Genomic DNA, 12,707 nt, shown 5'->3' with positions numbered 1-12,707 from the left:
ATCTTTAGCATTATTATCCTTCACTACATTTCACAGGACTTTTGTTTCAGTTTGATGGTGGTGTTTTCTTTTTCAAGGCACAGCTGTTTGCACACTTCCTACCAGTTATAGAACAACTCCAGAATTTCTTTCAATGGTGAGTTGCAGTCCTAATCAAACTATAGTTACAATAATGTTTCCACTGATGCCAATCAAAGTAGGGTTATATACATATATATTCACTTAAATACTCTAAAGTGCTGAGCTGCTGTGTATCATTCTTTCCCTGCCCCTCATTTTGGAAAGGTACTACTGTTAAATTCCAAACAAAAGTATGTGGATACTTAGGCAGATCTTAAAGACTCTCTCTTTAAGCACTTATTTGTGAAAATGTTTCCTTCTTTGTTTAAGCTTTCTGCAGATGCCTGGATGTGCGTCATCACCTCGTTGCAGTGATCTTTCTGAACACTGGTTTCATGTGCAGTCTGATGAGGAAATGTTGGACAATACCATTCCAGATTTGAGACCCTAAATTAATAAAGTATTTCATCGGTACTACACACAGTGATTTTGCATTTCTTCATAATTGGAAATCAAATGAGAAGCTCTCTTACAAGACAGTTAAGACTTCCTGTGTTCCATGGCAGCTAGAACGTACGTGTGTGCTTTCCAACAACTTTCACCTTTAAATTTGGAGAATAATCCTCAACAGGTACAAACCAGCGTTGTGCCACTTACCTTAGGGATGCCAAACCAAATTACTGCAGAAGTCGGGAGTAAAACTTCAAAAATCAAAGTAAAAACTAATTAAACTCCAACTTTATCAAAACATTCAGATTACTTTATACCTCAAGAACAACTCTTGCATGAGTGGTTCATCAATGTCAACAGAACCCGAAGACATTACAGTCCTGGCATATTCTGTCCAATGTATTTCATAGACAAGTCATGAAAAATATCAAAATCTTTTTGAACACTGAATGGCGATCATGCGTAAATCACCCCCACTGGCAGCTGCTGCTGCTGCTCTGCTTGCTGCAGACTTCCTGCTCCATCATGATGCACAGAGCAGCTGCTTCAGTGGTTGTTCTTGTTGAGGGCAGCATGGCACACCATGAAGGAAATGAAGTCTGCAGATGTAGGTCGTGCTGAATTACTTCAATAATCTATGTTAAAATGGTCATGTTGTTAACCCCAGAATAATAGACCGCTTTTAAAAAAACTTCAAATTTTACTATAGAGCAATCACCATTTCATTCCATTGTAGTGTGCCCTAATTACGCCTGAAGAAAGAGCCAAGCTACTGTGCTGTAATAAAATACACAACTGAAACAGCATTTCATGATAATTGTTGAACTCATCAGTGCACCTAGAAGAGAGTGACTAACCAGAACATATAGAGTACAGGGATATAATTCCATGCACAATGTTTGACAATACACTAAAGCACTAGAATGAAAGATATGACTTTTTTGTGTGTGTGTATGTATAAAGATATATTTGTCTTTATACATCTTTATGCACTCAAATCCAAATTTTTTATATACACAGACACAAACTCAGTAATCAACAGGTTCAAGTCAAGACACCCAACACATCACTCTAGACAAATCTTAGAAGAGATGCCTTCCTCTAGTTCCTGTGGTGAAATCCAGCCTGCTATACCCAGCACTTCCTTGCTTTTCCCATTTTTGACTCTGCCCCCAGACTTGTAGCATTTTAACTTCTATTTTTTCTCTCATTTGCAATTTATTAATCAGTTAATCTTATATCATGTAATCACAGCTCCAAACGGTCACTTTCTCTTTATGTGGAATAACCCCTACAGAATATTGGGAATATTGGATATGCTAAATATTTATGCTCACAGAGGTCTCATACTTTTCTTGTAATTTTGTTGGTGGAACGTATTTCCTGAACTGACCACCAAAACGTGGCTGATGCTGCAGCCCAAACCAGTTACGACTTAGCAAATATCCTGCTCAGTCAGACTCTTCAGGCTGGCTCTTCAGACAGCACTGAACTGAAAGACCCATAGTCTTCCTGAATGTGTTCTGCAAAGTAAATGCCACAGTACAGACATTACACTTGCTCTGAATAATCCTGACTTCTCATAAGTTCAAAGGAATCCAAAGCTTCCCCTGCTATCTGCTTCTAGATATACTCACCTTCCATGAGTCCACTCAGAGACTCATGAACCTAAATAGGAACTTCAAAAGGTCAGAAATGAACAGATCATATAATAAACTTCGTATCACCCAGAATTTTCTGAGTCAGGTTTTAGGTAAGGAGTAGAAAACTGCCATCTCAGTTGCAACCAAAAGCTCACCTCAGATGAGGACCATTCGGCCGTAGCGGTGGTTGCCAAGAAATGGCAATAAAAGACTCACTGATTGGAGTCACAGACAATGGACTAACACTCTCAGGAACTGTTGAAGGTGTAGTAACGCTAGTAGGCAAACTCTCTGTGCAGCCTCCTAGAAAGCCATCACCTCCAGAACAAGCTATTAAAGTCACGGAGTAGTTTGTATAGGGTATAAGATTAGTCACCAAATGACTTAGTACTGATGAAGTGTTCCCAATAATGACAATTCGTGGATCAGGCATGCGAATCTCATAGGTAAGGATTTCACCATTCTGTATCAGAGGAGGTTTCCATGAGATCTGAAGGAGGAGAAAAAAAACATTAAAATAATGGAAGTCTTTCAGTCAGAATGTGAAAATACAGACACAATGCGCTACAAATGGACACAAGTGTGATCACAAGACATGCTTTTCTCTTTTCATTGAGACAGACTCTGTATGTAATCTTTCCCAGGTAACTGAAATTTGATTTTTAAAGGTACATCAGTTAGAAATCTAACCTCCTTTAATTTTAGTGAGGGTTGCAGTGACAGTTGTAACCATTGAAAAAACTACCATTTAGCTTTACCAGTAAAACGTGAATGCTCCACTCCACTCAAAATTCTGAGATGTTTCAATGCATTAGCAAAAGTACACTAATTATCAGAAGTATCACTAACTGTCATTTATTTTCTTCTGGTGTATTGCCTGGTGTACTCATCTGTTAGTGGCAGAGTAAAAAGAAATCTTATTTCGTTTTTGAAGAATTTTCAGAAATGTGTAACTGCATTAGCTCCTGTGAGAAACAAGATTTGTCTGCAGCCTTTATATGATGAAATACACAGGTTTTCCGTTTCATTTTTCAGTAATAAATTATATTGCTAAGTATCAGACAAAAAACAATTCTCCATTTTTAGAATTATAAGATTATGCTGAGAAAACTTAATCACAGAAAACTGGAAATTGCATACAGAATTCATGTTAAATATATACATGCTGCTATGCTTACTGTGGTTTTATTAAACTGAGGATGGGTAGTTTGGTTTTTTTAAATTTTTATCTTTTTAAGTATATTTTGTATATATTTATTCTGACCAGCTCCACAGAGGAATCATGCCCAAATCATTGTACCATAAAGTGCAAGGATGTAATCAATTCTTTTTTAAGGCATTTTGACATAGTATCATGACAGAGGGGACTTCAGACTGCCACAATGAGGACATGTATTAAGAATCCCAAAATTTCCTAAAGGCAGTGTAAGAGCATCTATCATTCTTTCCTCCCTTAGAAGTCCCAGTGTAGGAAGTATAGCAGCTTTGCATTGCTCATCCCTCAGACTGTTTTCCTTGCTATTGACCCACTCATCTATAACAATTGCTGTCTCTTTTCCTCCGAGGCATGGTATAATTAAGGATTGGATCCAACATTGAAAAGAACATAGAAATGGAGAAAACCTAGATGAAGCTATGTGTGGAATAAAATGAACAAGGATAACGTTGAAGCGTTAAACAGTAATGCCAAGATACTTCAGTTTAAGTTAAGTTGAACTTTTTCCTTAACTCTATCCAACCTCCAAAATATCTTTAAAAAGGTATATGCACAATTACACACGGCCACAAAAACAGAGAAGTTTGATTTATAAAATGATTTTTAAAGGACCCTTGGGGATTAGGAAATGTTATATCTTAGGTACAGAAGGACCTCTTAGGCCATCAGACTTGTAAGAAACCTGGCAGCAAAGTACTTGAGAAAGCTGAAGGATTTTGATAACGGAATCTGGAACACTATTAAACAGAGAATTAGAAACAGGGTGATCTTTAGTAAAGACAGCACAAACAAGATTATTGGTGCCTACACAGGAAAGGCTTAGGTCTGGCTAATTATCAAATGCTGTATTCAGATTTCTGTTACTTCTGGCCCCAAATAACGATCCAGGAAGTACAGAAAATACTATTGATAAAGCAATGCAAAATTCCACAGAAGGTAGGAATAAATTCTGCACCGTCCTCACAAACATTGAGCAAAACTCTAATTTTGAAGTAGTTCATGTAATTTAGCCATAAGCTTAGGAAGCAGAGAAGAATGGATGATTAGCACAGATAACAGAAAATGTTTTCAAGGCCAGGTAGAAAGCATTCAGTCCAGCAAAATTCAGGTGAAATTTCCAATCCCAATTTTTTTTTGTGGCAACCATACTGCACACACTGGATGCATTGTATATGTCACAGAAAGAGAGGAATATGCATGGTTCACTGTTATTTTCAGGGACGTACCTTTGAAATTCATGGAAGAAGCACAGAAGAGACTTTAAGCTCTTACACGCTACAGCAGAACACTCATTTCTGCAACCATAATTATATTAATCTTCTTGAAGGTGTCACACATATCCTGAAATTCTGCTTTAGTGAAGTGTGACTAAAGATAATATATTTGAGGTATTTTTTAGAACTATTAATACAGTGAATCTGTCATTATGAGTGAAAAATAAAAAACTTCTTAATTGTTGCTTAATGCAAAGTGGCTTCTAATAAAAGAACTATATGTCAAATGCTTTGGAAAATTCCTGGTACTACCCTCTCAGAAGATAAAATTTTCTTAAAATGTTCGTCTTGTACCAAATCTTGTTTTATTTCCTGGAAGAGAGGAGGAGTTATTTTTTAATTACTTTACATTCTAGATGCCTAACTTTTATGTCTAAAACCACAAAATTACTCTAATAAAAATTCCACAAGATTCACCATATACTGTAACCCCTTCACATAAAGGAACAGATAAATAATATGGGCAGAAGAACAGATCCTTCTCCAGAATCTCAGCTCCTGAGTTTTATATAGCATGTGCACTAGCTGGTAAAACTTGAAAAAATTCCTAGGTGTTATTTCACAGCATTTGCTGTGCACTAGCAGATAAAATACCTCATACTGTACATTACATAGAGCTTCATGGGGCTTAAACTGGCAAATTTATATATTTTTTTCTCTGAGAGAAATTAAAGCCAAAAAGAATATTCAGTCAGCAGCACAATAACACAGAATGCAACTTATTTTTGTTTGCGCACGGATAACCTGATCTAGTTGGGGATGTCCCTGCTGCTTGCAGGGGAGTTGGACTAGATGACCTTTGAAGGTTGCTTCCAACCCTAACCATTCTATGATTCTATGATTCCATATCTCATACAAAGACTTGTAGATCAGTTACCACTTTGGATACTATTTTTTTTTTAAACTAGATAAATGGATGACCAAGTATACTCTCAGTCATTGCTGTGTCACTTGACCTGCTTTGAATTACATATGTCACCTGGGAATGACAGGGCACGCAGTCTCTGACAAACCTTTCTTGTCGAGAGGCAAGATCCATACAGTGTGAATGAAGATGATGGAGCCAGCCTGGTTAACACACACATGGCACTGCTGGACCTCTTTTCCACTTTGATGTGCCAAGGTTTGAGGTAAGAGCTTGGCAATGCATGAAAGCAGGAAAGCTCACTAGGCAGGCTGTGTTGGAAGCGGTAACAGTTTGTTCATTGATTTGAAGCTCAGCACTGAGACCGTGAAAGAGAATGCCCATGAGGAAGAGAGAATAAGGTAACTACAGGGAGAGATTAACTGATTCAATGTAATGACTCTGGAAGCTGTCATTTAAAGATCAAAGCACCTTATTTTCTCCACCACAAAATTTAAAGAGATAGAAATTAGGCATTTTTTCCCCATTAAACAGTTATAACCTTGGAATTTTTTTTTTTTTTGACAGGAGTTGGAACCCTGCAGTTTAATTCTGAGCTATGTGAAAAGAGGCATTGGCATATGAGTTATCTATTTTGCTAGTTCAAGTCTGGCTTCAACAGTTTGCTTTTAAATCAGCATGTTTGGCTTCATTTTATTCTCATTTCTCCTAGCTGCTGCTTGTAACATCTACAAACAGAATGTAATAAATACGCTTACTGAGAGCTTTTCACTGTTAGTCTCAAAGCATGTTGTAAGTCTCAAATTGCAAGTATTATTATTACTCTGGTTTTACAGATGAAAAGACTAAATCCCAGACTAAGTCACATATCAGAAAGAAGCAAAACTGAAAACAAAGAACTGCTACCCTAATTCTGCATTCCAGCCACTGGACTACAGTCCTCTGCCAACCCCACAGCCCCTCCAAAAGTATTTGGGAGATGAATTTCCTCATGAGTTCTTATCTGTCTTAACAGAAATTATAGTGGGATTCAATCAAGAGCCAGTATCACCCCAGAAAAGCAAATCCTGACAGAGGTCACTGCTATTTATTCCCATACACTTTGCACGCGAATTACATCCAACTTCAACAAGCACTGCCACAGAAGAACAGCACAATCAAGTTTGCAATAACAGATTGCTACTACAAAAACTTCTAGAAGCACTTACCTTGAGTAGTGGAAAAACAGAAAGAATATTTATTTATGATCCTAAACACCTACTACAGTAAAGTGTGTAAGCTATATCAAAGGCAAGGGGATAATGCTGATGAAACCCTGATTAGTTCACCCCACTGTATGATCTGTACCAAATGAGCAATCTGTGCATGAAATCACAGTCCTAAAATGTGGAAAACCTCTAGTGTGCAAGTTAAGGTTGTTCCTATGGGTGTTGGAGTATCCTAAGTCGCTCAAGCAGCACTTATGTGGCAAATAAACCAAGGTCTCGCTGACCTTAGCAGCATTACAAGGCAATCTTCTCACAGGGATTGATCGCTCCTAAACAATTTCCCCAGTGCACGAGGCATACCTGTATAAAACTGGAAGTGTGGTGAATAAAGTCCAAACTTTTTTCTCCCCAGGACAAAGCTGCTGTGTGGGCTTACTGCATCCTTCTTTAGAGTACAAGGCCTAGGTATAAGGGTTGCTCGTATTCTCAAAATTGTGTTCTTAACACAAGTACAGTTGGAAGTATTTTGAGAATGAAAGAGTGACAGGGAGTTTTAACCTGGAAGAGAGAGTCTTCACAGCCTCATTTTTTACCACACAGTGATCTGCAGAGGTGAAGCACTGAAGCATCACCTCTCTGAGAGTCATCAGCTTCAGTGACCATGCAGTTATTACCATTGCATGTAACATTCTGAAACTCAGAAGCAAATTCACAAGACAGCAAACATTAATGTGTGAGACAAACAGTAACTTCAGAACATGTGCCTATAATAGTAACTCCACAGGAATTGGAAAATGGATAAAGAAAACTTCTTCCTTTCCACAGATGATACTCAAATTGTAACTATAGGGTATATGGCTTTAAATGTGTGGGTGATATTCATTCCATACAGCTGATATCTTTCTCCCACATATTTTAGTCCCAGCCTGTTTACAGAACAACAGGCATTTAGCAGTCCACTGTCAAGCTTCTGGGCTAACGAAGAACAGAAGACAACAATAAAAATAGAGCATTGTTCATTTCTGTTTGTTTACTTGCATATGCAATTTAGTAGTAAAATTTGATAAATAGGTACTAGAAAAGTTTATCACTCTGAAGCAATAAACGATAGTCTTCTGCAAAGAAACAGTGCAGACTGCAACTCTTGAAGATCCTGTGGACAGCACACTGATGACATTGTTCAATCTACAGGGTGGAACACACCTTTCTCTGCTGCAGTTTCTTCTATACAAAGGAAAGAATGGCAAGTGAACTGTAAATTAAATTTCATCTCTGAGGGTAACAATCCTTCCTCAGTCAGAGAAGTCATGAGGAAATACTTAGGAAGAAGAAATAATCCACAGAAAAATGAATGACATGATATTAAATCAGTACACAAAAAAAAACCCCAAACAAATTAGAAGGAAGAATGACAGTTTGGTGCTACAGAATCACCACGGCCCTTCATTTCTAGCAGGCAACATACATAACATATATTAAAAGTGAAGTCAACGAAATAATATTTTTTTAAATTTTTCTCACTTTGCATCTAAACAAATTGGAGGAAGTTTCTGTTACTGATGTTGTTATGAAGCAATAGTGTGACACAAGAAATTTATGTCAATAAGGTACTTACTTCATCCAACCAGGATGAAAACATTCTCTTATAACCTATCTAAGCACAAAAAAAAAGAAAAAAAAATCTTTCCCCTTAAAAGAAACATCAAGATTAAGTACAGCTCATGCCAACTTCTATCTTGAGGAAGAAGCTATGCAAAGAATGACAGGAAATGGCTTCAGTTTCTTGTCTTATCAATGGTGCAGCTGGTGGCACCGGCCAGCAAGGGAGAGCAATACAGGCAAGCATGCGTCAGCAAACCTCCGGTTAAGCCAACAATCAAGACTACATCTGTCTTCCCCTGGACAAAGCCCTCAAGGGAGAACCACAGCAGCGAAAGGGAAATCTTCCTATTGAAAGTGAAATAGCCAAAGTTGGAGAATTTGCATACTACAGTTAATTTAGTTCAGTGTACCCAGCAACATAATGCTTTTCCTACCCAAAGAACTCCTTTTAGTAATTATTCACTGTGTAAACCAGCCTCTTTCTCAAGCCACTCAACCTAGCTACATTCCCGAGTGTCATATCGGTGTGAAGTGTGAGACTGAAGCGGCACAGCAATTGTAACCCTCACAAGAAAAGGAAACAATTTCTTTTATACTTCTGTACATTAGGGTATAGCAAATCTTGTGTAACAGGAATAATGTTCATGGCATTGGCATATACTAAATAAATGGCTTTTGCAGTTGCTGAATACCTCCACTTCACTTTGGCATTTAATCAGCCACAAAAGCAGTTTATTGTGCAGTATACTCCACTACCATGAACATTACCAATTCAGCAAATATTAAAAGATATCATGCAGGTGTCGCAGAAATGGGTACTTTAAAAATTATTGACAGCTTTACACTTTCTGTTGCACAAAAGAAAGCAAGCTAAATGTTATGGAGAGATATCGGTCCATTCTGATTAAAATTAAATGTTAAAGGAGCACATGCACATCAGAGGTGTTTATGCCAAGAGTGATCTCCTGTGCTGATATTTTCCTCCTTGGAGAGTAAAAGCTTTGGTCTATGAAAATAAGCTGTATACTCAAGTGAGTACTATCCTGGAGCACTTTGAATTCTCCACATCCTCATATCATTTATATTGATTCTCTGACTAAATAAAGGAATGGAAATATATTTCGCTTTTTTTTTTTTTTTTTGTAAATTCTCTCTGTTTTCAGTAGAAGTAAATATTTGTGCTCATGGTTTAGGGATTGGTTGCACTGACAGCTGAAAGCCTCTATTGATTTGTAACCATGGCTTGGTAAAGAAGCCTCTCGCTGATCTTTCCCACAGTGCCCTTCCAATACTTTCCGCTCTAACCTGGGGAGAACAGCTCTCTCTAGGGCAAGAGGTAATTAAAATCTCACTCCCGAAGAGACAGCTTGTTTTCTGTTCTCTGCTTGAGACTTACCGTCGCAGACACTGAATAAGATGAGAGCATTGCACAGCACAAGCAGATTCCACAAATTTGATTTGAACACTGCACAGGTGATATATGCACTGCAGGTGTGGTGGGCTTCATCTGCCCAGGAGGGAAAGTATGTCTTTCTAGGACTCTCATCAGAGTTTAAAGGCACCAAACTAAAGCAATCTCAAACCAAATCCATCCTATTTCCAGGATGGAAGGGACAAAAGGGTTTTACAGAGCAGCTATTCAGATCTACACACTAGTTTGAAACAGCAGGGCAAAAAGCCCCAAGTGTTTTTAAAACAGATGCTACCTTCTTCTTGTCTTCTCCTAGTACAGAACCTTCACACGGGCCACAAGACAGACTCAGAGGCACAGCACAGTCCACTGCGTGGTCTCAGAGCTCTACTACTCAGATGTGAACTTGCCATAAAATTGAAGAAAAGGACCACCACTACCACTAGTAAGATAATTCATTTGACAGATCTGTGAGAAGACTAACAAGAAAGATGAAATCGCAGTCATTTACTCTGCTGCTCCCATCTGCAAACAAGCAGAAGGCAAGAAAACCACTGGATGCAGTAAGCTTTGTCCATAGTCTCTTCAGTTATGAGGCACAATGAGCTCGTGTGCACCTAAAACTTTATTTCAATTTTTTAAAGATATAATGAATAATAATTTTTAAAAAGAATAATGAAAACTAAAAAAAAAAAAAAAAAACCAAAAAAAACCCCCACAACCAAACCCAAACAACAAACCCTCTTGCTGTCCTGGAAAAGTAAGAGAAATTTTAAGAAGTCTTAGAATCTTAGAAATCAGAAGTGAAGTAATGCCTCAGCCATGGAATACCCTCTGCACCAGAAGTGTACCAAGTATTCCCAACTCTCCCTCAATTAGGATGACTATCAAATTAAACAACACTAAGTAAAATAAAATACTAGATAAATGAGAAGAATTTATGTCCATATCAGCAAAGGATACCAATACTCTATACAGTGAGAGAGAGAAAATTTGCTGAAGGAGAGATACCCAGAAGAGAGTATATTTGGAAAGGTATATACATAAGTAACTTTTCTCAATTAAACGTGGCCATCTTTAATTACTTTGAACATTTTAACCTAAATATTTAAAATCAAGAAAAATTAACAGTAAAACTGAGTCACAGAAATAAACACATCTGGGCTTCAGGATCTTTGACAGAAATTAGTCTTAACAGACCAAACAAATATGTGTCTGTAGGTGGAAAAAACAAGCCTGAGACTACAAGAGCAGCAGTGACACAAAATATGACCACCACTCATACAAAAGGTCATACAATGTAGACATTAAAGGGCTTTAAAGAGCTTTGAATGTTAATGATAGACTGGGGAAGAAGAAGGAAAAAAAAAAGCATTTGAACTCTTTGGCAAAAAAAAAGGAGAAGAAATTTAAAAAGCATTGTTATATTGAAATTAAATTATTACAGAGTGAAGATTGCACTTTCACATTTCAGAAAAATAAATGATCAAACTGACTTTCAGTATTGGTAGATTACTTAATCTTGGAGAGCTGAGCAAAAGACAATAACATTATAACTGAGCACACACCTCTGATCTCATGCAAAGACATCCAGTAACGAATGATAAGTCACAGGCTTTTAAAATTAGGATTACGTGTTGACTGTACATGGAGAAAGAAAATATATGGGTAAGATATAAGATCATTATGCCCTTACCACATTAACTGAAGCATTAAAGGTTGCAGTGATGACTTCTTTGTGCTCAGAGTTGAAGCCTATGTGTAAAAGCTCATGCAATAAAATGTGAACATGTGTGTAAGCATGCCATTGAACTAGGGCTACTGTTTACTCAACATTTCTGCTTCTGGTAAATCCATGAAAAACGCTTTACTATAAATTGTGGTGGATATTAAGATATATCTACAGAAGCAGAGAGGGCAGAGTTCTGGAAGTAGATCGCCCAAATCTTCAATAAGCAGTCTGGCAATTCATCACAATTACTAGCGGTCGATCATTATTAATTCTTACGGTAACCATTGTACTCATACTGAACTCATTTGCTATTAATGCGGAGATAACATGTAATTCCTTAGACATTAAAACATAATTTTAAAAGCTCAGGATTTTTTTGACTTATAGTGAATAGCTTCTTTCATAGCTTAAAATTATGTGAGAACAAAGCAAAGAATCAGCATTGGCTTACTGCTTAAATTCATACCCTCAAACTACTGAGACTGCATTGGTAACACCACTCTGTTTACCTTTTGAAAATACAATGTATACCAAAAAATAATAAATCTAACAGATGAACTTCAGTCTTATGCAAATGTCCTTTGCTTTGTGCTCTGGTGAGCAAGCTACTGTACCAATACTTTTGGCATTAGTACAAGACTGAATCCATGGAAGCATGTGTGTATTTACACAAAAGAGGCTTCTAAGCTACAAAAATCCCTCTTGTTTGGTTACACTAATTTCCCTTGAATGAAGTTTGTATGCAAGCCAAAACAATGGTAGTTATCCTGTCCTCTAGAGTTCATTCCCAACAGAATGATGTGAATAATTGAAAACTTCCTAGGTAGTCCTGTAAGACTCTTCCTTTGTAAATTAGGAGAATCACAAGGCTATTTTTTTTCTTCATTAGCTATTTTTAAAAAAAATCTGATATTATAAACAAGATTTAATTACATAAAGAATCTTTTTACTTCTTAGCATTTTAATGAAGCCTTGAAATTTTGGAGAAGTTAGTAGGTCATTTTCTGATCTGATCTGATTAGGGAGTTAAAAGTAAGCATTCAAGTTCAATATTCAAAATACATCAGGTGCGTAAGGAAGAAAAGGAACTGGAGTATAATGCCAGAGCCTGGTGTAAAGGAAAAAAATGAAAAGGAATCTAATGCTTTTGAGCCAAAGGACAGACACTGATTATTCAACTACCCCTGCAGCAATGAAATCTGTTGGCTCAGCCAGTAGATATCTCTCTCAAATACACAGCTGCTAC

At 37.2% G+C, this 12,707-nt stretch overlaps 1 protein-coding gene across 1 annotated transcript in view; it reads right to left on the bottom strand.

Moving 5' to 3' along the window:
- Positions 1–12,707, bottom strand: part of USH2A (usherin) — a 386,243-nt gene that overhangs the window by 115,844 nt on the left and 257,692 nt on the right. The window contains exon 41 of the mRNA XM_086744172.1: positions 2,309–2,643. Coding sequence (XP_086600298.1) covers positions 2,309–2,643 — 335 coding nt within the window. The remainder of the gene's footprint in view (positions 1–2,308; positions 2,644–12,707) is intronic.

Source organism: Chlamydotis macqueenii, chromosome 3, assembly GCF_036417535.1.
Source record: "Chlamydotis macqueenii isolate bChlMac1 chromosome 3, bChlMac1.mat, whole genome shotgun sequence".
In the NCBI taxonomy this organism is placed as follows: domain Eukaryota; kingdom Metazoa; phylum Chordata; class Aves; order Otidiformes; family Otididae; genus Chlamydotis; species Chlamydotis macqueenii.
The sequence above is the reverse complement of the archived record's forward strand: the minus strand, read 5'-3'. Positions and strand labels throughout refer to the sequence as shown.